We start from the raw sequence: 17,992 nt of genomic DNA, 5'->3' as shown, positions 1-17,992 counted from the left end.
AAGCCGCTGTTTGGCGGTGGCTTCACGGGTGCATGCAACAAACCGTTGAGGTCGAGTAGCTTAGCGCGATCCGCGATTCGCTACTCTAGTGTGCTTCTGCCCGCCGCCATTGCACACGCGCCGATTGGTACCGACACGGCAAGTGTGCGCGCAGCTTGCCGACACCTGGCGCCATCTGGCGCCCTTGGGATGGCCGGCGCATGCGTAGTTTCTCTTCGCGGAAGCGGATCATGGTAGCGGATCGCGTTACGCTAAATATCTCTCGTTCGTAGAGATTAAGTTCCGACCGTTTCACTGAACGGCATCAGTCTCAGTTGAAAAGGGCGCTGTAATTCCGCCACCCGAGGAATACGGCACGTAGTTTTTCGCCGGCAGTCCTCCAGCACACGCCAAACATGCAAGAAGTCTACCTCCTGAGCTTTAAGAAAAAAAATTGCACGTTTTAAACTTCTTATGTTTTTTTTTTAATTCATGAACCATCAAGAGATCACTCAAGGTTTCAGAGCGTAAAACAAAACCCGCTGCTCCGTTTGCCGACACATATACAGTCCTGTGGAGGTCTCGTGAGGCGCTCTCTTTAAAAAGTGCACGAAGACATCTTCCAGACATTGTGCATCCGAGAGTGGGCATCACTGAGAAATGAGCCGTTCCAACCAGAATTTCAGGGGAAAAAATTGCGATGTGGCACAGTTCTGAACCCTTTTATAGCCGTGCTCGGCGCATTTGATTATCGGTGGTAACGGCACGAGAACAGTAGAGACCTTACCTGTCTGTAAAAACACCCCATTGTTCCCGTAGTGCCAGTGGGCAGATATCATTAGCCCGCTAGGAATAACCTCCACGCCGACACGGCGTGTTTACGCCAACAGCGAATCTGTCATTGGCCGTGGTTCTCCTATACACGACAAATATTCGAATTAAACTATATAAAACACCTTCAACAGCCGTCTCGGCCATGCCCTTGTCAAAACACATAGTACAAGACGGGAAAGCTCCGTAACAAAACAAGCCAAAGCACATATATGTTAAGGCAGCAGAAACATGAATGAAAAATTTTCGTCGACGATAGTCACACTGTCGATTCCACTGCTAACTACAAATAACAGGCATTATACAGGCGTCCATCGACCGCTTCTTTTATCACGAAAACAAACTTGCTTGTCTGTACAAATGTTTCTTTTTCTTTTTCGTCTTTTTTTCACAAACTCTCGCCAGTTTAAGGCAGCTAGACGGCTTACTGTTCAACACCAAAAGCAAAAGCTTGCGCACAAAACAGCTGCTGTGCACACGCATTGATGCCCATAGAAGTGAATTTAAGTTTGGCCAAACTCTTTCTGCGCTGGTTGCATGAGCAGATACAAAAAAAATAAACATGAGAAAACTTGCTACAGGCACGGTCTTCTCAACCACACGTACATTAACCTTCTTACCGAGCACAGGGTATGTTGTGAAACAGCGTCCAGATGACGAATAAACCTGAGTGAAAAAAAAAGAAACGGTGCTCCCAGAACATGGAAAGTACTGTGGCGAGGATAATATGGTGTGAACTCAACTACGAGTAATCAAGACTGGCTTGTACTGCGATGTATACAGTTAAGAATATTATGCGCGCTTACACATCCCCGCTCGCATAGGAAAAAAAAATACAGAAAGCACTCGCGGTTATTACAACAGCCGCCAAAGAAAGGTACTCTGCGAGAATGAGCAGCTCTTCCGCATCTGCAAGCATGGTAGATGAGAGGGGTTTGTCTACAACACCTAGCTGAGGGGATAAGGTAAAAACTATTTACAACTTGATGCGCGCAGTCTTGCAAGGCTTGTTTGGGCGTAGGCCGTGAGCTGTTACACACGACCGCGGTCGAGTGTTGAGCCCAGTCACAAGATCGGGAAGCTGGGTGTTAAGGTTAGCCGGAGCTCGACACGCAAGGAGGATGTTCTTGAACAGAGATAAAAGGTGTATTCGAGATTCGTCATCCTGTTGTACTTATGTAATCTTTCGTTTGATCGAGGGCTGTCGCACGCAGACTCGCCGGAGTCCTTGGTGTTGGGTACTCGGCTTATTAGAGAGTTTTAGCTTTGCATATATCACCCATCCTCATTGGTCACCGCGGATGCAGCCTTCAGTGCGCATGTGCAGATGGCGCCGAAAGTTCACGTGCATGCACCTAAGGGCTGTATACACTATGCTAAAACTCTCTAACAGATAACAGCAGGAATCGGAACGGTGGTTACCAATAATGAGCGTGCTTGAAACCCAAACTTAGTTCCAGTCCCTCAAAGAACTCATCGTCTTTATACCGCAGACTTCAGAAACGAGCGCTCTGTACGAAAACGCCTTGTTTGCGCAGTCGTCCTTTATGACTGGTAGCATGCTGCTGGCATAAAGTAGGCAAACTCGTGCCGCTTCCCTGTCGAACTTAAAGACGCGCCGCGAGGTTTGGTTTCTAACAATATTTGGAAGTCATTGCAGAATTAGGTGTCAAGAAACAATCTTCTGTGCAGACCTAATTCAGGGTTTGCGATCATACCGTACTCTGATGTGAATGCAATCCAGAGAGGGCCAAATAAAAGCTGCGGAGATGGTAGGCGAAGGTAAGCATATTTACAAAACTTTTTTTTTTTGCGTACAGCTCGCGTAATGTGCGTATTTTAGGATCACAAAACGATTAGGAGCCGACCTAAAATGGACGTAATAAAGTTCGCTATAATGATTTTTAATTGAACAGCTGAAGTAATTCGAGCACTGAATTACTGACCACAAGAAGCGAAGACCAACTTGATACCGCACTTTTGAGAAACAAATCAGCACCATTTGGAATCGCAGCAGGATAATCTGTGCGGTGACGCCTGATAAAATCTATCTTCTGATAGATTTACAAGTCGTAGTTTTGCATGGTTCTTTCGTGCCCGCTGGCAGCCACTCGACAAGAAAGTGCACTACACAAGCGCTGACTCTAAACTTAACTTTCTTAACTACTTTTTCCCTGACGAAGTGCGCGGCCTAGGCCAGAACGTTGTAATAAACCCTTTCTCGCAAGACTACGAGGTCATGTAAGCTTATGTAGACCTGTTTTAGCAGAACTTTTTATGGGGATTCTTGGTTTACAGTCGATTTTTAATAAGCTGTTTGTGCACAGATAAAAGATGAACAAAGGAGGCGAAACAGACTAGGCAGACGTTCAAACTTTCAACACATTCGGTTCTTTTTTTTCATAAGTTGAAAGTTTCATTGTCCAGTATGCCTCATCTCCTTTTTCAGTATCTTATGTGTGCGCAAATTTTTTTAGAGAGAATATACGTAGACATACGTCATGATATTTGTGATGTACCATTTGTAAATGGTGCTCGAGAATTTAGTTTAACCAATCGAATAAGAATGGGTTGGAGTGCGCTTGTCGGGAGCTCTCAAATGGCGAACACTAGGCCACCAGTATCAATGAAGAGTAAATTGCATTACATTTGTGCATTGCCAGTACTTATAAAGCCGAAATATGGCGGATAACGAAAAGGCTTTAAATTAAATTGCCAACCGCACTGCGGGCTATGGAGAAAAAAAGCATCAGTAAACTTGAGAGGCAAGATGAGGGTAATGTGGAATGGAAAAGAAGCTTGAGTTGGCGGCATCCTAGCAGAAAACCAGGACATAGCCCAACATAATCAGATAACCGGTCATCTGTTAGGGTGACAGGAAAGGAAATACGTAGTGGGGGGTGAGGGAGATTCAGGTAGAAAAATGAGATTAGAAAGAATTCCCGGGGTAGGGGCACTGCGGTTGACGAAAGACAGGGATAAAGGCAGAGGATTATAGTAGGTCTTTGTTCTGCAGAGTACACCAGCCGGCTGATGGTGGCAACAATGGCAGGCACACAAATTAAAAAAATGATTTGAAGGTCAGCACTTGTGTCGTACTCTTTCATCTCACATTCTGCTTTCCAGTGTTGGGTTTTATGATCACCGAGTGCAACCAACTTGCACAGCGAGGACGTGTCCCGGTTACAATTTAGGTTTCAGTTTACTACTTACGTTGCGGGTCTAACAAGGGTCCTTAGTTCACAAGGGACACGCGACTGTCATTTTTCTGCGTTCACTGACGACTGTGCGTCCATTCATGTGAATCACTGTATACACATAACCCCATGGCAAGTAATGCTAACTTCGAACTCTCGACTTTGTCCTGGCCAGTTCGTTAGTGAAGAAATTTCAAAAGATACTCCTTCAAGGATTGCTCAAGGCATTTAGCGACACCATGCTTCGCATACAGAAACGCCTACAGTTCCTCGCTATTCAACCCAGCCCATCAGCGCAGTGACAACGCCGTCAGGTCGGTGCCGCTTTCTGAAGCTGGATTATAATTTCTGGAGGCAATAGATTCGTCTCCAAGGGGGAAAAGCAGCGAAAACAGCAAAAGGCATCTGACAGGTGCCCTGCTTTTGTCTCATATGGAAATGTGAGCGCTTCTTGTCCACACAGCAGGTGGTGCGGTGAACCGCTATAAATAAAAATGTGTACGAACAAAAACATCTGCTCCACACCCCGTTTCCCCATCCAATAAACAGCAAACGAAAGTTGTGCCCAAGGCTGCGTGAAAAGTTAGGCAAACGCCGAACGTTTTCTGGATGTGAATACACCGAACTCCAAGCACGCATTTTCAAAGAAATTCGGAAACCCGTTCACGAAAAGGATCACCTTTGAGTTCTACATAGCGCACATCACCAGTGGTAGGCACTATAACGCACCCCCTTTCTTCCTCTGTGACCCGAACTGTGCTTACGCCCAGTAGAAGATGTCACCGGAATGTCATCACTGATAAAAGATCGGTGCCGGTCGCCAGTGATACAAGAATCTGAGTGACCCTTCCGTATAATGTACACCTCCAAAACTCACTACCCTTGGCTTAGAGTTCCTGGAAGGAAGGCATGTGTTCTGGAACAAGACGAAAAGGAACAAAAGCGGACCCACAGTTCTTCGGGCGCGCGGTGACCGTCAATTGTCTATTCCGACGGTAGCCTAGCAATGGGCACGTCGCAACACGGTCCCTGAGGCTTCCAGTCATCTTCCATGGCAGAGTGTGAGTCTTCCGACCCTTCTTCCTCCTCGATGCTCAACTGCGGAGAGAGTAGCTTAGCAGAGCCGAGCCTCGGACTCGCCCCTTGTCCCGACGAGCAACTTCGCGGCGAGTCGTAGGCGGGGTCACGTCTCGAAAACTCCCTGAAAAGCGCGTCCGACTTGGGGTCGATGCTGAAGTCCCGCATCAGCAGGCGCTTGGCGCTGTTTCCCGAAGAAGACCGCGCACTGCTCGTGCGACGCGTCGACCTGAAGAACCTCTGGAACACGGAAACCTTGCCCTGTGCTTCTTGGGATCCCAGGGGCTCTGAGGACAGACTAGAGCACTGGAGAGCTTCGGCCGCTTCGGCGGCCGTCGGCCCGGCCTCCTCAGAGCGGGCCCTCATTTGCAGACCTTCCAGCTGGCGTCGCTTGCGGAGTGCACTCCTCCTGGAAGACGACGATGAAGCCGAGTGCAGTTCTTGGAGAGGAACGTGCTTTCGGCTAAGCTTGGCGGGCTTGTTGCCGTTACTGCTCTCCATGGACTTGTAGCCGCTGTCGGCCTTCATTTGCTGCAGGCGGGACTGGTGTCCCTGGCCGTCGGCGCCGCCACCGTCCGTGTTGTCGGTCGTCGAGTCGAAGGAAGACGTGGTCACGCCGCCTTCCGTCCGGCTGGCGTCCGTCGAGGAACAGTCCGTCTCCATGCTGTCGAAGCTGTTGTCGGCCGAGCCCTTCTCGATCCTTCGCTGCAGCCGTCGGGCCAAAAGGACCTTGTAATTCTGGCGACGGACTTCGCTAGGCAAGCTCTGCAGCCTCCCGGACCGCTCTTCAGCGGCTTCGGACTCCTGCGAAGTGCTGAAGCCCGTGTTTCGATGCTGCTGCAAGAGCCTCCTGTCTTCCTCTTCGATGACCTGACACGACGAGGCCTCCGCAGACTCGAAACAGTCGGTGGTCGTTTCCTCCTCTTCGAAGGTGGCCCTGAGCTCCCACAGCTGGCGGTACTGCATCCTCACGGTCTCGGCGTCTTCCTCGCTGGGGTCGTCACTCTCGGGCGTCAGGGCGCCTGGCGAAGAGAGCGACTCCTCGAAGTCGACGGCCTCCTTGCTGCCGATGTCGTTGTAGCAGACGACGGACCGTCCCGTCGTCGGCTCCTCTTCCAGGGAGCGCGACTTGAGAAGCAGCCTGCGGAAGAGCAAGTTTCAACGTGTGGGTGAATGATAATCTTGGCACTGCGTTAGCTTAGCGAGAGCGCAATATGCCTTGCGACTATGCGATGGTCTGCGCTCATAGAATAATTACCGAAATTCCAAAGGTGTTCGAGTAAGCTGTCGTCACACATATACAAAAGCCGCCATTTCGGCTTTGCATTACGCTCAACCATATTTCCAAGTAATGATTCGTGATATACATTAGGTTACCTAAATTATAAATATTATAAAGTAAGCTTCGAATACTTACTTTTTTCATTAAAGGGGCTCTGAAAGAGACTGAAAAAAGTGCTGTCTTAACGGGATGCTAAAGGACGCTGCTTCACGATTGTCCTCCAGCAAGAATTTTTTTTAGTGCGTTTTGTAGAACCTGAGTTATCTGTGGTCAAGACGAATTTCAGCGTCTTCTTGCTTTTCTTTTTCTTCTCGTCACTTTTTGATCACGCAGGATCACGCAGGAGTGTGCAACGGAGGAGGGCGCGTACATGAAAAAATCGTCGGAAAGGACTCGCCATTTCACATATGCATTACGCTCAAGCAGATTTCCCAGTAATGCTCATTGATAAAAATTTAGTTATTTAAATTATAAATATGGTAAAGTAAGTAAAGTGTTGTCCTATGCCACACGTAGAACTGTATATGTTTGAGGTATTCATGACGAGAGAATGTCGTGACCGGGCGAGTTTGTATACTCTCCTGAGAAGGTGTTTGAGAGCCCCTTTAAAGGATGAAAATACATCAAACAGTGCAAGCGACAATGTTGCTTAAGCTGACGTCTCTCAAAGCCTGCCTCTTCTTCGGTTCAAATTACATCTCTTTTCCATCATAATGTTAGGGCCAGCATCAAGGGGATTCCATGTAAGGATGTCATCCCTAATTGGATAATACCCTTATTGTGGAATTACATAACCAGGCTCTTACAACCATGAGTGTCGTGAGATTACTACCATGCAAGAGACATTGTTCTTCACTCTGCTCGTCCGTGTTGCACGGCACTGCGGAACTGCACGCCAATACCAAAATATGAGTACTTTTATGCTTACGACAGTATAGCTCCCCAATCGAAAGTGTGGCGCGTTCACTAGCCAGGACATGCGCAATCTTGGAGCCATCGCCGCTCTAATGCCACTTGTGACCACCGCTAAACGCAAGTGCAGAGGCGTCGTGAAAACCTTTGTGGGCATTGACCACCTCTTTTCTGCAGAATACTAAGTCTGCCAACAGAGTTTTTTAATCGTACTCGCGCCTTAGGGCTGACGTTCCAAAATCCAGCCGCGTTCGGTTGAGTGACGTATGTGTGAGCTCTCCGTCTATTATGCTCACCGACACTGGACTTAACTGTCATCTTTTTTGCATGCTAAGACGTCCTGGGGGTTTCTTGTTTCTTTGAATTTGGTGCTCTTTGACAGTAGTGTCCTGTGCCATTTCTGTATTCTATCTTCAAATGTGATGGTGCCTATTCTGGTGTGCCCTTAATTTCGAGGGTCAAGTCAGTTGGAAAAACAAGACCACCAAACAGCACAGTTGCGCGCCATGTCCAGCACACTGTGTTGGTTTAGAACTGTCAGATTGCCTAAAGCCATACTACTCACAGTATAAAAAATACTGCTCGGAACTCACAATGTAAAAGTTTCAAGGACAAGCATCTCAGTGCACGCTCGCACGAGACGTTCCCATCTGCTGACCTCTGAAAAAATTATAGGCTTTTAACGTAGTTAAACCGAGTAGATGCGAAAGCATGTTTTTAGCCTCATTGGCTCATGGTTTTGTTTTGCTGGGTTGTGTCGTCGGCATGTCTGGCAACGATATCACACTGAGATTAATCTTATCGGACCTGTTCGCGCCGCAAATGGAAGTTGATGAAGACGACGATGTTCAATTCACAGCGCAAGACTTTGTGTCACTCAGTACGGCATTGAAACATTACAGACATTGCATACTGTTATGCACATTAAGCCATTGTCCTGTCTTCGATCTCCAAGTTAATAGGACCCCTGCCCTTGCGTCTTCCAATCTATCAGCCTACATACTATTACCACTCCTTTTCCCGTCAAAACTTTCCTGTCTCCAGCAATTAACCGCCTGTGTATTGGCCACTCCGCCGCAGTGGGTATGTGCCAGCAACGTATGAGGACTACTACTACAATATAACACGAGACCTATCAGCCGTCGTCGGTATGTGCCATGTGGCTAAGGCAACAACAGCAACAGGAGCCGTGATCGGCTGCGGTAATAGCATAGTGCTCTCATGCAGTGGCCAGCGAAGGTGATTTGTTCGCGCCGCCCAGGGTTCGAATCCCAGTCGCGGCAATATTTATTGTATTTATTTATTTATTCAAGTTCAAGCTTCAGGTATGGCCCGACTTTTTCAGCGTTGGTCGTGAAGTAGACCTCTCGCTCCAAAACTATCCCCACAGAAAGACCGACTCCAGAATCGGAGTTTCGTATCTTAGCTGGAATCAGTGATGAACCCCGGACCGCTAAGACTGAGGTCAGCAGAATTTGGAAACTCCTGTTGCGTTTGCGTAAAATAACTTGACGCTGCAAATGTATTGCCACTCGAGCAGCACGTTATATAGACGTAGGCTGTGGGAGGTACGCCTCTATCAAGAGCAGCACAGTCAGCAAGGACGCACCTTCGCGCCATCCGGTCGAGGCTCTGTTCTAGCAGTCCCGGGTTCTCTGTGCTGGCCGACTCTCGAAGAGATGCCGGCACCTCCGACCAGCCTTCACCCGACAGGTCCCGCCGCGGTGTGGCGGGGGGAGGCGCCAAGCGGGCGGGCACGCTCAGGCGCCTCAGAGGGGGGCTGGGCCAGTGACTGCACTGCGGCTCCTGGTACCACTCGTCCTCCTCGTACCACGGGATGCACACCGACGCCTGCCTCTGAATGCGGCTCGCCGACGACCTCTTGCTCTTGGACCCTGCATCCACGGGGCGCTCAGTTACGACCACGGCAAGGCAAGCTCCCGGTGATCTTGAAACACATGCCCTGCGCCACTCGGATCAAGCCAGTTTCTTAATTACTCCGCATCATACATCGACTCTCGTTGCAACATAAAATCAATACAACTACGATGACTAGCGCCAGGAGTGCTCCTCGGAGGTTATACAGTCTAACCAAGTTATAACGAAGTTGAACGGGCCTGGCGATTTGTTCGTTGTATCTACAGCTTCGTTACAGCCCGTGCTTACTACGTTTGCAAAAGGAATCGTCATTCCTTCTTTATATTCATTATTTCGTTATAAGCAGTTTCGTTACAAGAGGGTTAAACTGTTTGTTCGAAATTATTACGAATCTGAACCAACGGGTATCTAATGCCTTCTGTCTTGGACTAGGCTTAGTTTGAAAGGATTGATAGGCCCACCGAGAAGAAAACGTGTCGTCAGTCATGAATTCGTTCATTGGCTGAAGGCTTCAAGAGTTTCGAAAGCTATCGCATTACCAGCACGTTAGGTAACTAGGTATTCCTGGGAATTAAACTTTTTATCCGTTCTGTTAGTCGAATAGCAACGCTTATCTGTAGTGCGCATTACACGTTCTTTACCACCTGCCAACCGTGGCGCCACCTGCCACCTGCCAACCGTGGTAAGTAGGTCTAACGTGTACCAAACAGAACGTCGGACGGGACTTTCTTCACAATAGAGATTCCAGTACTAACACATCGATACCCACCGGAGTCGCCGGGAATCCGCTTGGGCACCGCGCCCGTGCTGCGATTGGGCGCTTCCGGCACGGAAGCTGTCGACTCCTGCTTCACCTGCGTGGACACGTCCGGCTTGGCTTCGCCCCCGCTGATGCTGCTGCTGCCGATATTGCCGATGTTGGCGCTGCTGGTGCTGTCGGCCGACTTGACCGGTGGGTCGCGCTTGGGGGCTCGCTTCTGGTCGGACTCGCTCTGGACCTCAGGCTTTCTGCGATGTGTGGCATGATGCAAATGAGACCTCTTCAGCTCACACCCTTTGGGGGCAAGTGGCACGAGTGCTGGGAGCTCGGGCTGAACAGTTGTATTCTATGCGCAGTCGTCAGACACAGAACATTGCCTTAAAAGCTGCAGACCATTGGCGCCCTGTCGGTTTGCTCATTAGCGAACTTCTCCGCGAAAAAAAGGGAAGAAATCAGGACGAACCATCAGCTCATGCTTTTTTTTTACCAGGCGGCGAAGGAGGCTTGAGTGCCACTGATTTGTCACAAGATATTCAGCAATAATAACAACTGTACTCATCCGCGACAGTCCAGGAATAGACTGCGTCTAAAACTGACTCTGAATTGTGCCTCTAGGTGCCTAAGAGGTGCATAAAAACACCGCTAGAACATATGCGAGCCATTCCGCACATTGGACTCAGCAAGTTCGTGCTACCTTAGCGAATCACGAATTTATGAATGGAAGTAAGTCAACGAGTCTGTGGATCTCAGAGTACAGAGCAAAGGCTTCCACTGTAGTGGCAGCTTTCCGACACTACAATGCCCTCTGGTGGTGAAATACAGCGACGAAAGTTTGATGTTTGACACGATATTCTCTCCAGTTACATGCAAAACAGGGCAAAGAAAGCACAACCCCAGCACTCGAAGCCGCACCAAAAATAGCCAGGATGCCCTGGTGTTCAAAAAGATGCAGTTTTTAGAAAGAAGGGGACGGGTTCATGCCGGTACGGGAATCGCCGTAACAGACATTGCCAAGCGGCAACAAGAGGCACCTTCCTCACCCTTTCGGTGGCTGTGGGCCGGAGCCAGCTGCAGGAGGTGTGCGGACCACCGGGGCGGTTGGCAGCTTTTTCTCTGCGGTAAAAAAGAGCAGCGCTTGTGAGGGCTCCAGTTCATTGAGTCCTATTCGGTAACGCTCTGCTTGCTCTTGTTAAACCCTCCTCACTGCGGCTGCACACCCTAAACGAAAACACACCTATAAAGGAGTAAGCTGTCCTCAAGCGCACTCTCATTTATCAAAGAGAGTGTGGCCGAGGACAACTTACTCCCTTTTTACTCCATTTGTGTTTAGAGTGCAGCGTCGCTACCAGAGATTCCTCTTTCGTGCATAATCAGCGTTCACTGCCGAGTATGTTTGGAGACACATCGCGAGAGGGTTTGCAGTTTAACACGAGGCGTGATGGGCTGCGGCAATGGCATAGTGCTCTCGCGCAGTGGCCTGCGAAGCTGGTTTGTTTGCGCCGCCGCGTTTCCGAATCCATGTCGCGGCAGTGTTTATTTTATTTCTTTATGGTTTGGCCACGGTCACCCTCATGGTCAAGCTTCACACAAACTCGGTTAGCCGCTTAGACCTCGTCAAGTAGTGCTTTCGCCCTAAAAAAAACACGCCGAAGCAGCAAAGACCTATAGAAGGCAGGCAAGGCTGACGCTGCCACCAAGCGAAAGTACCATACCTAGGAAAAGTCTATCTGGTTATGTGCTTGCCTAAGATGAACAACAAATTGGCTGAAATAAGACTTTGCAGAAACAACAAATTCACAACGCGGGTCCATCATGCAAGTTTTCCTTTCCAAAACATAACAAGAGGCTGTAACTGAGCTCGCTGATTCACTGACAAATTTTTTAACGATGGAAGGGAACGATAACACCAAAAGGAAAAAAAAAAACGCTAGCACAGAAGGGGAAAAAACGCAGGACATTCACTAAGAATATGTCCACGTCCGTATGCTTTGTAGTCGGATAAGGAAGAACACGTCTATGGGTTCATGAAGCATACTGCATAGCAGTAAAAAAGCGTACAGTATGAGAAATCCTATTAATTCTCTTCAATATCTAGCCGCCGCGGTGGCTGAGTGGTTACGGCGCTCGGCTGCTGGCCCGAAAGACGCGGGTTCGGTCCCGGCCGCGGTGGTCGAATTTCGATGGAGGCGAAATCCTAGAGGCCCGTGTACTGTGCGATGTAAGTGGACGCTAAAAAAACCCCAGTTGGTCGAAATTTCCGGAGCCCTTCACTACGGCGTCTATCATAGTCTCTTCGGTACGTTAAACCCCCACAAACATCTCTTTAATATCTGCTGAAGGTCACCCAAAGCAGTCTTGCGTCTTTACTGCTGATCAAGCAGCGCTGAATCGTTTAAGGATCGTTGCAGAGACGGCAGTTTACTGACGACATAGAAATGCCTTTTTATCGATCCATGCCCTCATCGGCAAAGTATCCGTGTTTATCTTATACAAGAATGTCCTTTAGCACGGCGAAAGAGAAATTTTATGCACTCTTGAAAATACGCGATGTACTGGCAGGTCAAAGTATGCGGAGGGAAGTAGGCGGATGGAAGAGCATAGCAATCAATCCTTTGTATAACCGTTGGCGCGTCGCCATAAACAAGAGCTCAACAGAGAAAGAAACCAGTAGGAAATGAACAGTAAAATGCCCCTTATGCCTAAACCCCCATAAACAAGGACGATCATGAACATCGGAAGAAACAAGGATGGTCGGAAAGACAGTCACTAAATTGACTTGCAACAACCCACGAACAATGTGGTGTAAAGTGCCTCGTAAGTACATGAAACGTGAAACATTCTGGCGGTTTTAAAGGTGGACCAAACCAGGGCCACCTGCACTGACAGAATTGTCGATCCGGGCACCTGAAACTGAACCAAACTCCAGCGTTAAAGGAATAACTTCGCTGAGGCTTGGCCTCACAGCGCAGAAAAACACGAGATCATCGAGGCCGTCGGCTATATAGGCAAGGCTGCTGCCGATGTTTCTTGCGGGTATTTTTATCAACCTAGATCACCAGCGTCCCAGTGGACGTTCCACGTTGGTCACCTTTCCTAATCAAGAAAAAAAAAGTTGAAGGAGAACATGACCGACAACGGAAGAAAAAATCATGATGGCCTAGCTCTGTTAGGCCAGGATACAGGTGGCGAAATCGCGGCGAAATCTGGTTCGGAACAGTTCAGAAGAGAGCAGCTGCCAGCGGCGCGGCGCCGTGGCTGGTCACGTGGTTCGTCAGGCGGTTGGTCACGTGACCAGCCACGTGGTTGGTCACGTGGTGCGGTGCGACCACGGTGGGAATGCAAGCACGGCGAAACTGCGAGTCCGTGGCCAATGTCGCTTTCGCTACAAAACACAAGGTGGAACCCGATTAAATGAAAAGTGAATTAAGCCTTTGCCGTTACTCTCTGCGGCGCTCCGCACGCCACCCTGGACCACATCCTCTTCGGCTGCCCTGCCGATCCTCCCCCGCAGGGACAGCCCGCCATCGGTACATGGGAGGAATGGGAGGCCCTCCTTGCGTCGCGGGACCCGGACACGCAACTTCGCTGTGTGAACCGGGGTGCCAGTGCCATGGCCCTACGTGGCCTGGACACATGCGCGTAATGTGAGGGCTGTGCGGTGGCCCTGAGACCTTGCACGGTCCAAACTCGCTTGCTTAATAAAGTTTTCCATCCATCCATTGCCGTTACGCCTAGCGGCCTATCGCTTTCTTTTCTGCAGCCATCATTTAAATATTTTTCTTTCTTACTTCAGCGATGATGTCAACGCGCTATTTTTGAATGTTCAAAGCCATGCACCACGTAGTGATAGTGATAGCCAAGGGAACTACGGGCGCTTCGCCCGAACTTCCTGGTGACGAGAACCAGCAAGCCGCTCGCCCGGAGGCGCATTACTGTGCATTCGCCTACAGATAATTCTTAAACTGGGTCACTGTCGTTTTAGTGGTTTTGGTTAAAGGGAAATGGCGCAGTAAATGTCACATCTCGGTGGACACCTCAATCATGCTACATGGAAAGGGATAGAGGAGGAAGTGTAGGAAGAGAGTGGGTAATTTCTGAGTTTTAATAATGATTGGTTTTTTGGGGAAAGGAAATGGTGCAGTATCTGTCCCATATATCGTTGGACACCTATATGAGATTTAAAGTAAGTAAATAATTGGGTTATAAAAGGAGTGGCGTAATTTTTCAGAAAATTTTCGATTTTTCTTCACGCATGTACTGCTACGTTTGGCCTTGCATTAGTCGCCAAAGACGGTTTTAGCTGACCTGTTTTACAGTCCGCACCACTGCTGAGCGGAGCCTAGGCTGAAGTGCGCATGCGCGGAACGCTCCTTCGCCAGCGGGTGAGCGGAGCGGCGCATCCATTCTGCTGGCGCGCCGGCTTATCGGAGCGTTGTATCGCAGGGAAACGCCTTGGATTCCCGGTTAGTTTAAGGTGGCGGCCTTCCCCTCGACGGCAACGTGTGAAAGCGCTTTAAAATTTAACTATCTCAAGGGCTCATTTCCCTGACTACGAGCGTCGAAAGCGCTTCAAGATCGACAAGGATCGCTATTTGCAATGCGACGTAGTTGCGGAGACACCTTTCGATCGTGTGTGTACATGTGGACGCGGGTACCAGAAAGAGTCGTGGTCGCAATCAACAGCGATAAGACGCTGCGTGCTGTGAGGAACCACGTAGACACCCTTACCGGCTACTTTCGGCAGTAAGCAACGCAAATTTTAGAAAATAAGTCACTACCTTCACGTCTATCTCATCTTATTTTTCTATTGAATAGATTGAGTGGATTTCTGCTGAGTGACGCGTGCGCTCATATGCAGAGGTGTTCACCTCGACACACTGCAAACGTTTCCAACTCAAGAGATCATAGATTCCTCTCCAGTTTAGTCAAGGCAAAGGAAGCGGACATTGCCGGAGTCTGATTGCTGTGCGCAGCATAGGAGCCGCAAAAACACTGAAATAACTCCTGAAAGCGGCCACTCGTCACATGAACAGAGCAGTGTGGCATTGCTCTGGAAGTCGCATTTTTCTTAATTCAGCTTCATGACGTGTCCATAATCTGAACATGTTCACTTAACATCAGTGAATAACTAGAGAAGGAACAATAAAACAATATGAAATAGAAAGACGAATTTTGACTCTGTTTTGGCAACGCGGTTCTATTTGTCACTGCCAGATGGCGCCACAGCTCCAAACCGTTCCACTTAGCCGTATCAGCCGTATCAGCGGAACCTTTCGCTAAAGCATACTCGCTGCCCCTTCACGCCGTTTATACTTAGCGGCTCAGCGTTAGCAGAGCGGACCATAAAACCGGCCAGCTAAAACTCTCTAGCAGAGCAGTTCTTTTCAGAAATATCGATGCTTCAAGTTTTCTAAAGCGTCGCTGTTCACTCTTGACCCGCCGCGGTGACTCTGTGATTAGGCCGCTCGGCAACTGATCCGGAGTACCCGGGTTCGAACCCGACCGCGGAGGCCGCATTTCTATGGAGGCGAAACGCTAAGGAACCCGCCGCGGTGGCTCAGTAGTTCGGGCGCTCGACTACTGATCCGGAGTTCCCGGGTTCGAACCCGACCGCGGCGTCGGCGTTTTTATGGAGGAAAAACGCTAAGGCGCCAGTGTGCTGTGTGATGTCACTGCACCTTAAAGATCCCCAGGTGGTCGAAATTATTCCGGAGCCCTCCACTACGGCACCACTTCTTCCTTTGTTCTTTCACTTACTCCTTTATCCCTTCCCTTACGGCACGGTTCAGGTGTCCAACGATATATGAGACAGATACTGCGCCATTTCCTTTCACCCAAAACCAATTATTATTATTATTATTATTAAACGCTAAGGCGCCCCCCTGCTGTGCGATGTCAGTGCACGACAAAGATTCCCAGCTGGCCGAAATTATTCCGGAGCCCTTTACAATACGGCGCCTCTTTCTTCCTTTCTTCTTTCACTCTCTCCTCTGTCCATTCCCTCACAGCACAGTTCAGGTGTCCGCCAATATGTGAGACAGCTACTGCGCCATTTCCTTCCCCAAAAACCAATTTTCATCTACTGGTCCGGAATACCAGGGCTCGAACCCGACCGCGGCGGCTGCGTTTTTATGGAGGCAAAACGCTAAGGCGCCCGTTTGCTGTGCGATGTCAGTGCACGTTAAAGATCCCCAGGTGGTCCAAATTATTCAGGAGCCCTCCACTACGGCACCTCTTTCTTGCTTTCTTCTTTCACTCGCTACTTTATCCCTTCCCTTACGGCGCGGTTCAGGTGTCCAACGATATATGAGACAGATACTGCGCCATTTCCTTCCCCCCACTAAAAAAAATTATTCTTCACTGTTCACTCGATTACGTGGTAGCCATCAAATTTTATGCGTTATCCTCGCAATGGTAGACTGTGTTTCTGACGAACGCACCGTGAAATTAAAGAGTAGCTTTAAGATTGAGTGCAGAATGGGAAAGGCAGATGTATACCTTCTAATATCGCTCATGCGCCGAAGAAGCTGCGAAAAATATCGTGACGTTTGCTTAAAAATCCAGTGCTCCTTTGAGCGGTCCGTGTTATGCTATGAACTTTGTAGTCTTTGAAAGCACTCGTTTCCATTAGCGGTCGGGGTGTGACGGTAGTACCAAACAAACAAAGCCGACATTTTTGGTAACTTGTCGGCAATTTGTAACATTACAGAGTAGGGTCATGTATTTGCCTTCCCACAGACAAGAGCTTCCTTAGAAGAGAGGCAGTATACTCTGGCAAAAACTGCAGTCTGAACTTTCCCTAATCCATGGCTACACAGCACACTATATCCGACGTTAGTCTCCCCACTGTGCATGTCACAGTTATATATACAACTCACAAAAACCTGACATGTGCACCACTACAGCGCTGGATCGTCCAGCACACGTTGGAGGCCGCAGCGCCCCAAGGGATCCCTGCCGACCTCCTCTAAAGCTGTGAAAACCGATTTTCGGGTTGGTTCTCCTCTTTCGGTGTAATAATGTTTTAATCATTAACACCGTCAGACGCAGGAGCTGATACGTTAATGCCGAGGCCCAATACAGCTACTTGTACGATTGAACTGCGCCCAGCTTTGATGGCTTTTTTGGTAACTGCTTTCGATGGAGGCGAAACGTGAAGGCGCCCGTGTGCTGTGCGATGTCAGTTCACGTTAACGATCCCCAGGTGGTCGAAATTATTCCGGAGCCCTCCACTACGGCACCTCTTTCTTCCTTTTTTCTCTTAGTCCCTCCTTCATTCCTTCCCTTACAGCGCGGTTCAGGCGTCCAACGATATGTGAGACAGATACTGCACCATTTCCTTTCCACAAAACTCGAATAAAAAAACCAGGCCACTACGTGATGACTGAAGTACAGCGATGCAGCGCGACCTCGACATCGTGTTCATCCACCAAAAAGAACTTCACCTGCTTGCACGAATCATATAAGAGAGTCTAGTTCCCATTGGTTTGCAAGTTCTGGTGGACTACGGCTACCGTGTAGAGGCCCGGTGGAGTCGGACCTGCGACGTCAACGTAGAACGCGCCTGGTTTTGAACCATGTTGTACATCCAGCGCCCAATCACGCGTTAGACGCATCGTGTGGGCGCCGGCCCATCAGGGACTCCGTGGTAACGAAGCTGCGAATGCGGCTGCCCGAACACTTATCCTCCGGGCACCTACTCCCACGACCTCCCCAATCGATGAGCCTAGCCGACCGCTTCTGCGGTTTCGAGAAATCGTCGACTGTTACTAAGACAGGCATCGCCTGTTCCCTCCACCAGCAAAGGGGCTGTCGAAGGCAGACGAAAGCATTCTGCGACAGCTACAGATGAACACGCACACTGGTGTCCCACCACGGCTGCTCGCTATGTCCCGAAATGAATCCTTTGTGCCCACACTGTGACGAGCTCTGTACTCTATCCCACAAGGTGTGGGCCTGTCAACAAAGTCCCCACTTCCCTCTCCACACCAACCCAAACCCCACTAAGGAGGCTTGGGAGACCTTCCTCCTCGAGTGCTCGGGGGGGGGGGGGGGGGGCGGCACAAGCTCCCCTCG

The 17,992-nt window shown here is 49.4% G+C and overlaps 1 protein-coding gene across 2 annotated transcripts in view; it reads right to left on the bottom strand.

Moving 5' to 3' along the window:
- Nucleotides 1-445: 445 nt before the first annotated feature.
- LOC144111210 (uncharacterized) overlaps nucleotides 446-17,992 on the bottom strand; it is a 72,064-nt gene continuing 54,517 nt past the window's right edge. Inside the window, exons 4-8 of one of the 2 annotated variants that reach the window (XR_013310000.1) lie at nucleotides 10,957-11,029; nucleotides 9,926-10,164; nucleotides 8,888-9,173; nucleotides 4,212-6,225; nucleotides 446-4,149 (exon numbers count right to left, since the gene is read on the bottom strand). Coding sequence is in view for 1 of the 2 variants with exons in the window: in XM_077644421.1 (XP_077500547.1) it covers nucleotides 4,992-6,225; nucleotides 8,888-9,173; nucleotides 9,926-10,164; nucleotides 10,957-11,029 (1,832 nt within the window). In the remaining variant the exon portion in view is untranslated. Of the gene's footprint in view, nucleotides 6,226-8,887; nucleotides 9,174-9,925; nucleotides 10,165-10,956; nucleotides 11,030-17,992 lie in introns of both variants that reach the window. The other variant, XM_077644421.1, reaches the window with a different exon arrangement.

The sequence above is a fragment of the Amblyomma americanum genome, chromosome 11 (assembly GCF_052857255.1).
Source record: "Amblyomma americanum isolate KBUSLIRL-KWMA chromosome 11, ASM5285725v1, whole genome shotgun sequence".
Classification (NCBI taxonomy): domain Eukaryota; kingdom Metazoa; phylum Arthropoda; class Arachnida; order Ixodida; family Ixodidae; genus Amblyomma; species Amblyomma americanum.
This window is presented reverse-complemented; position numbering and strand designations above follow the sequence as displayed.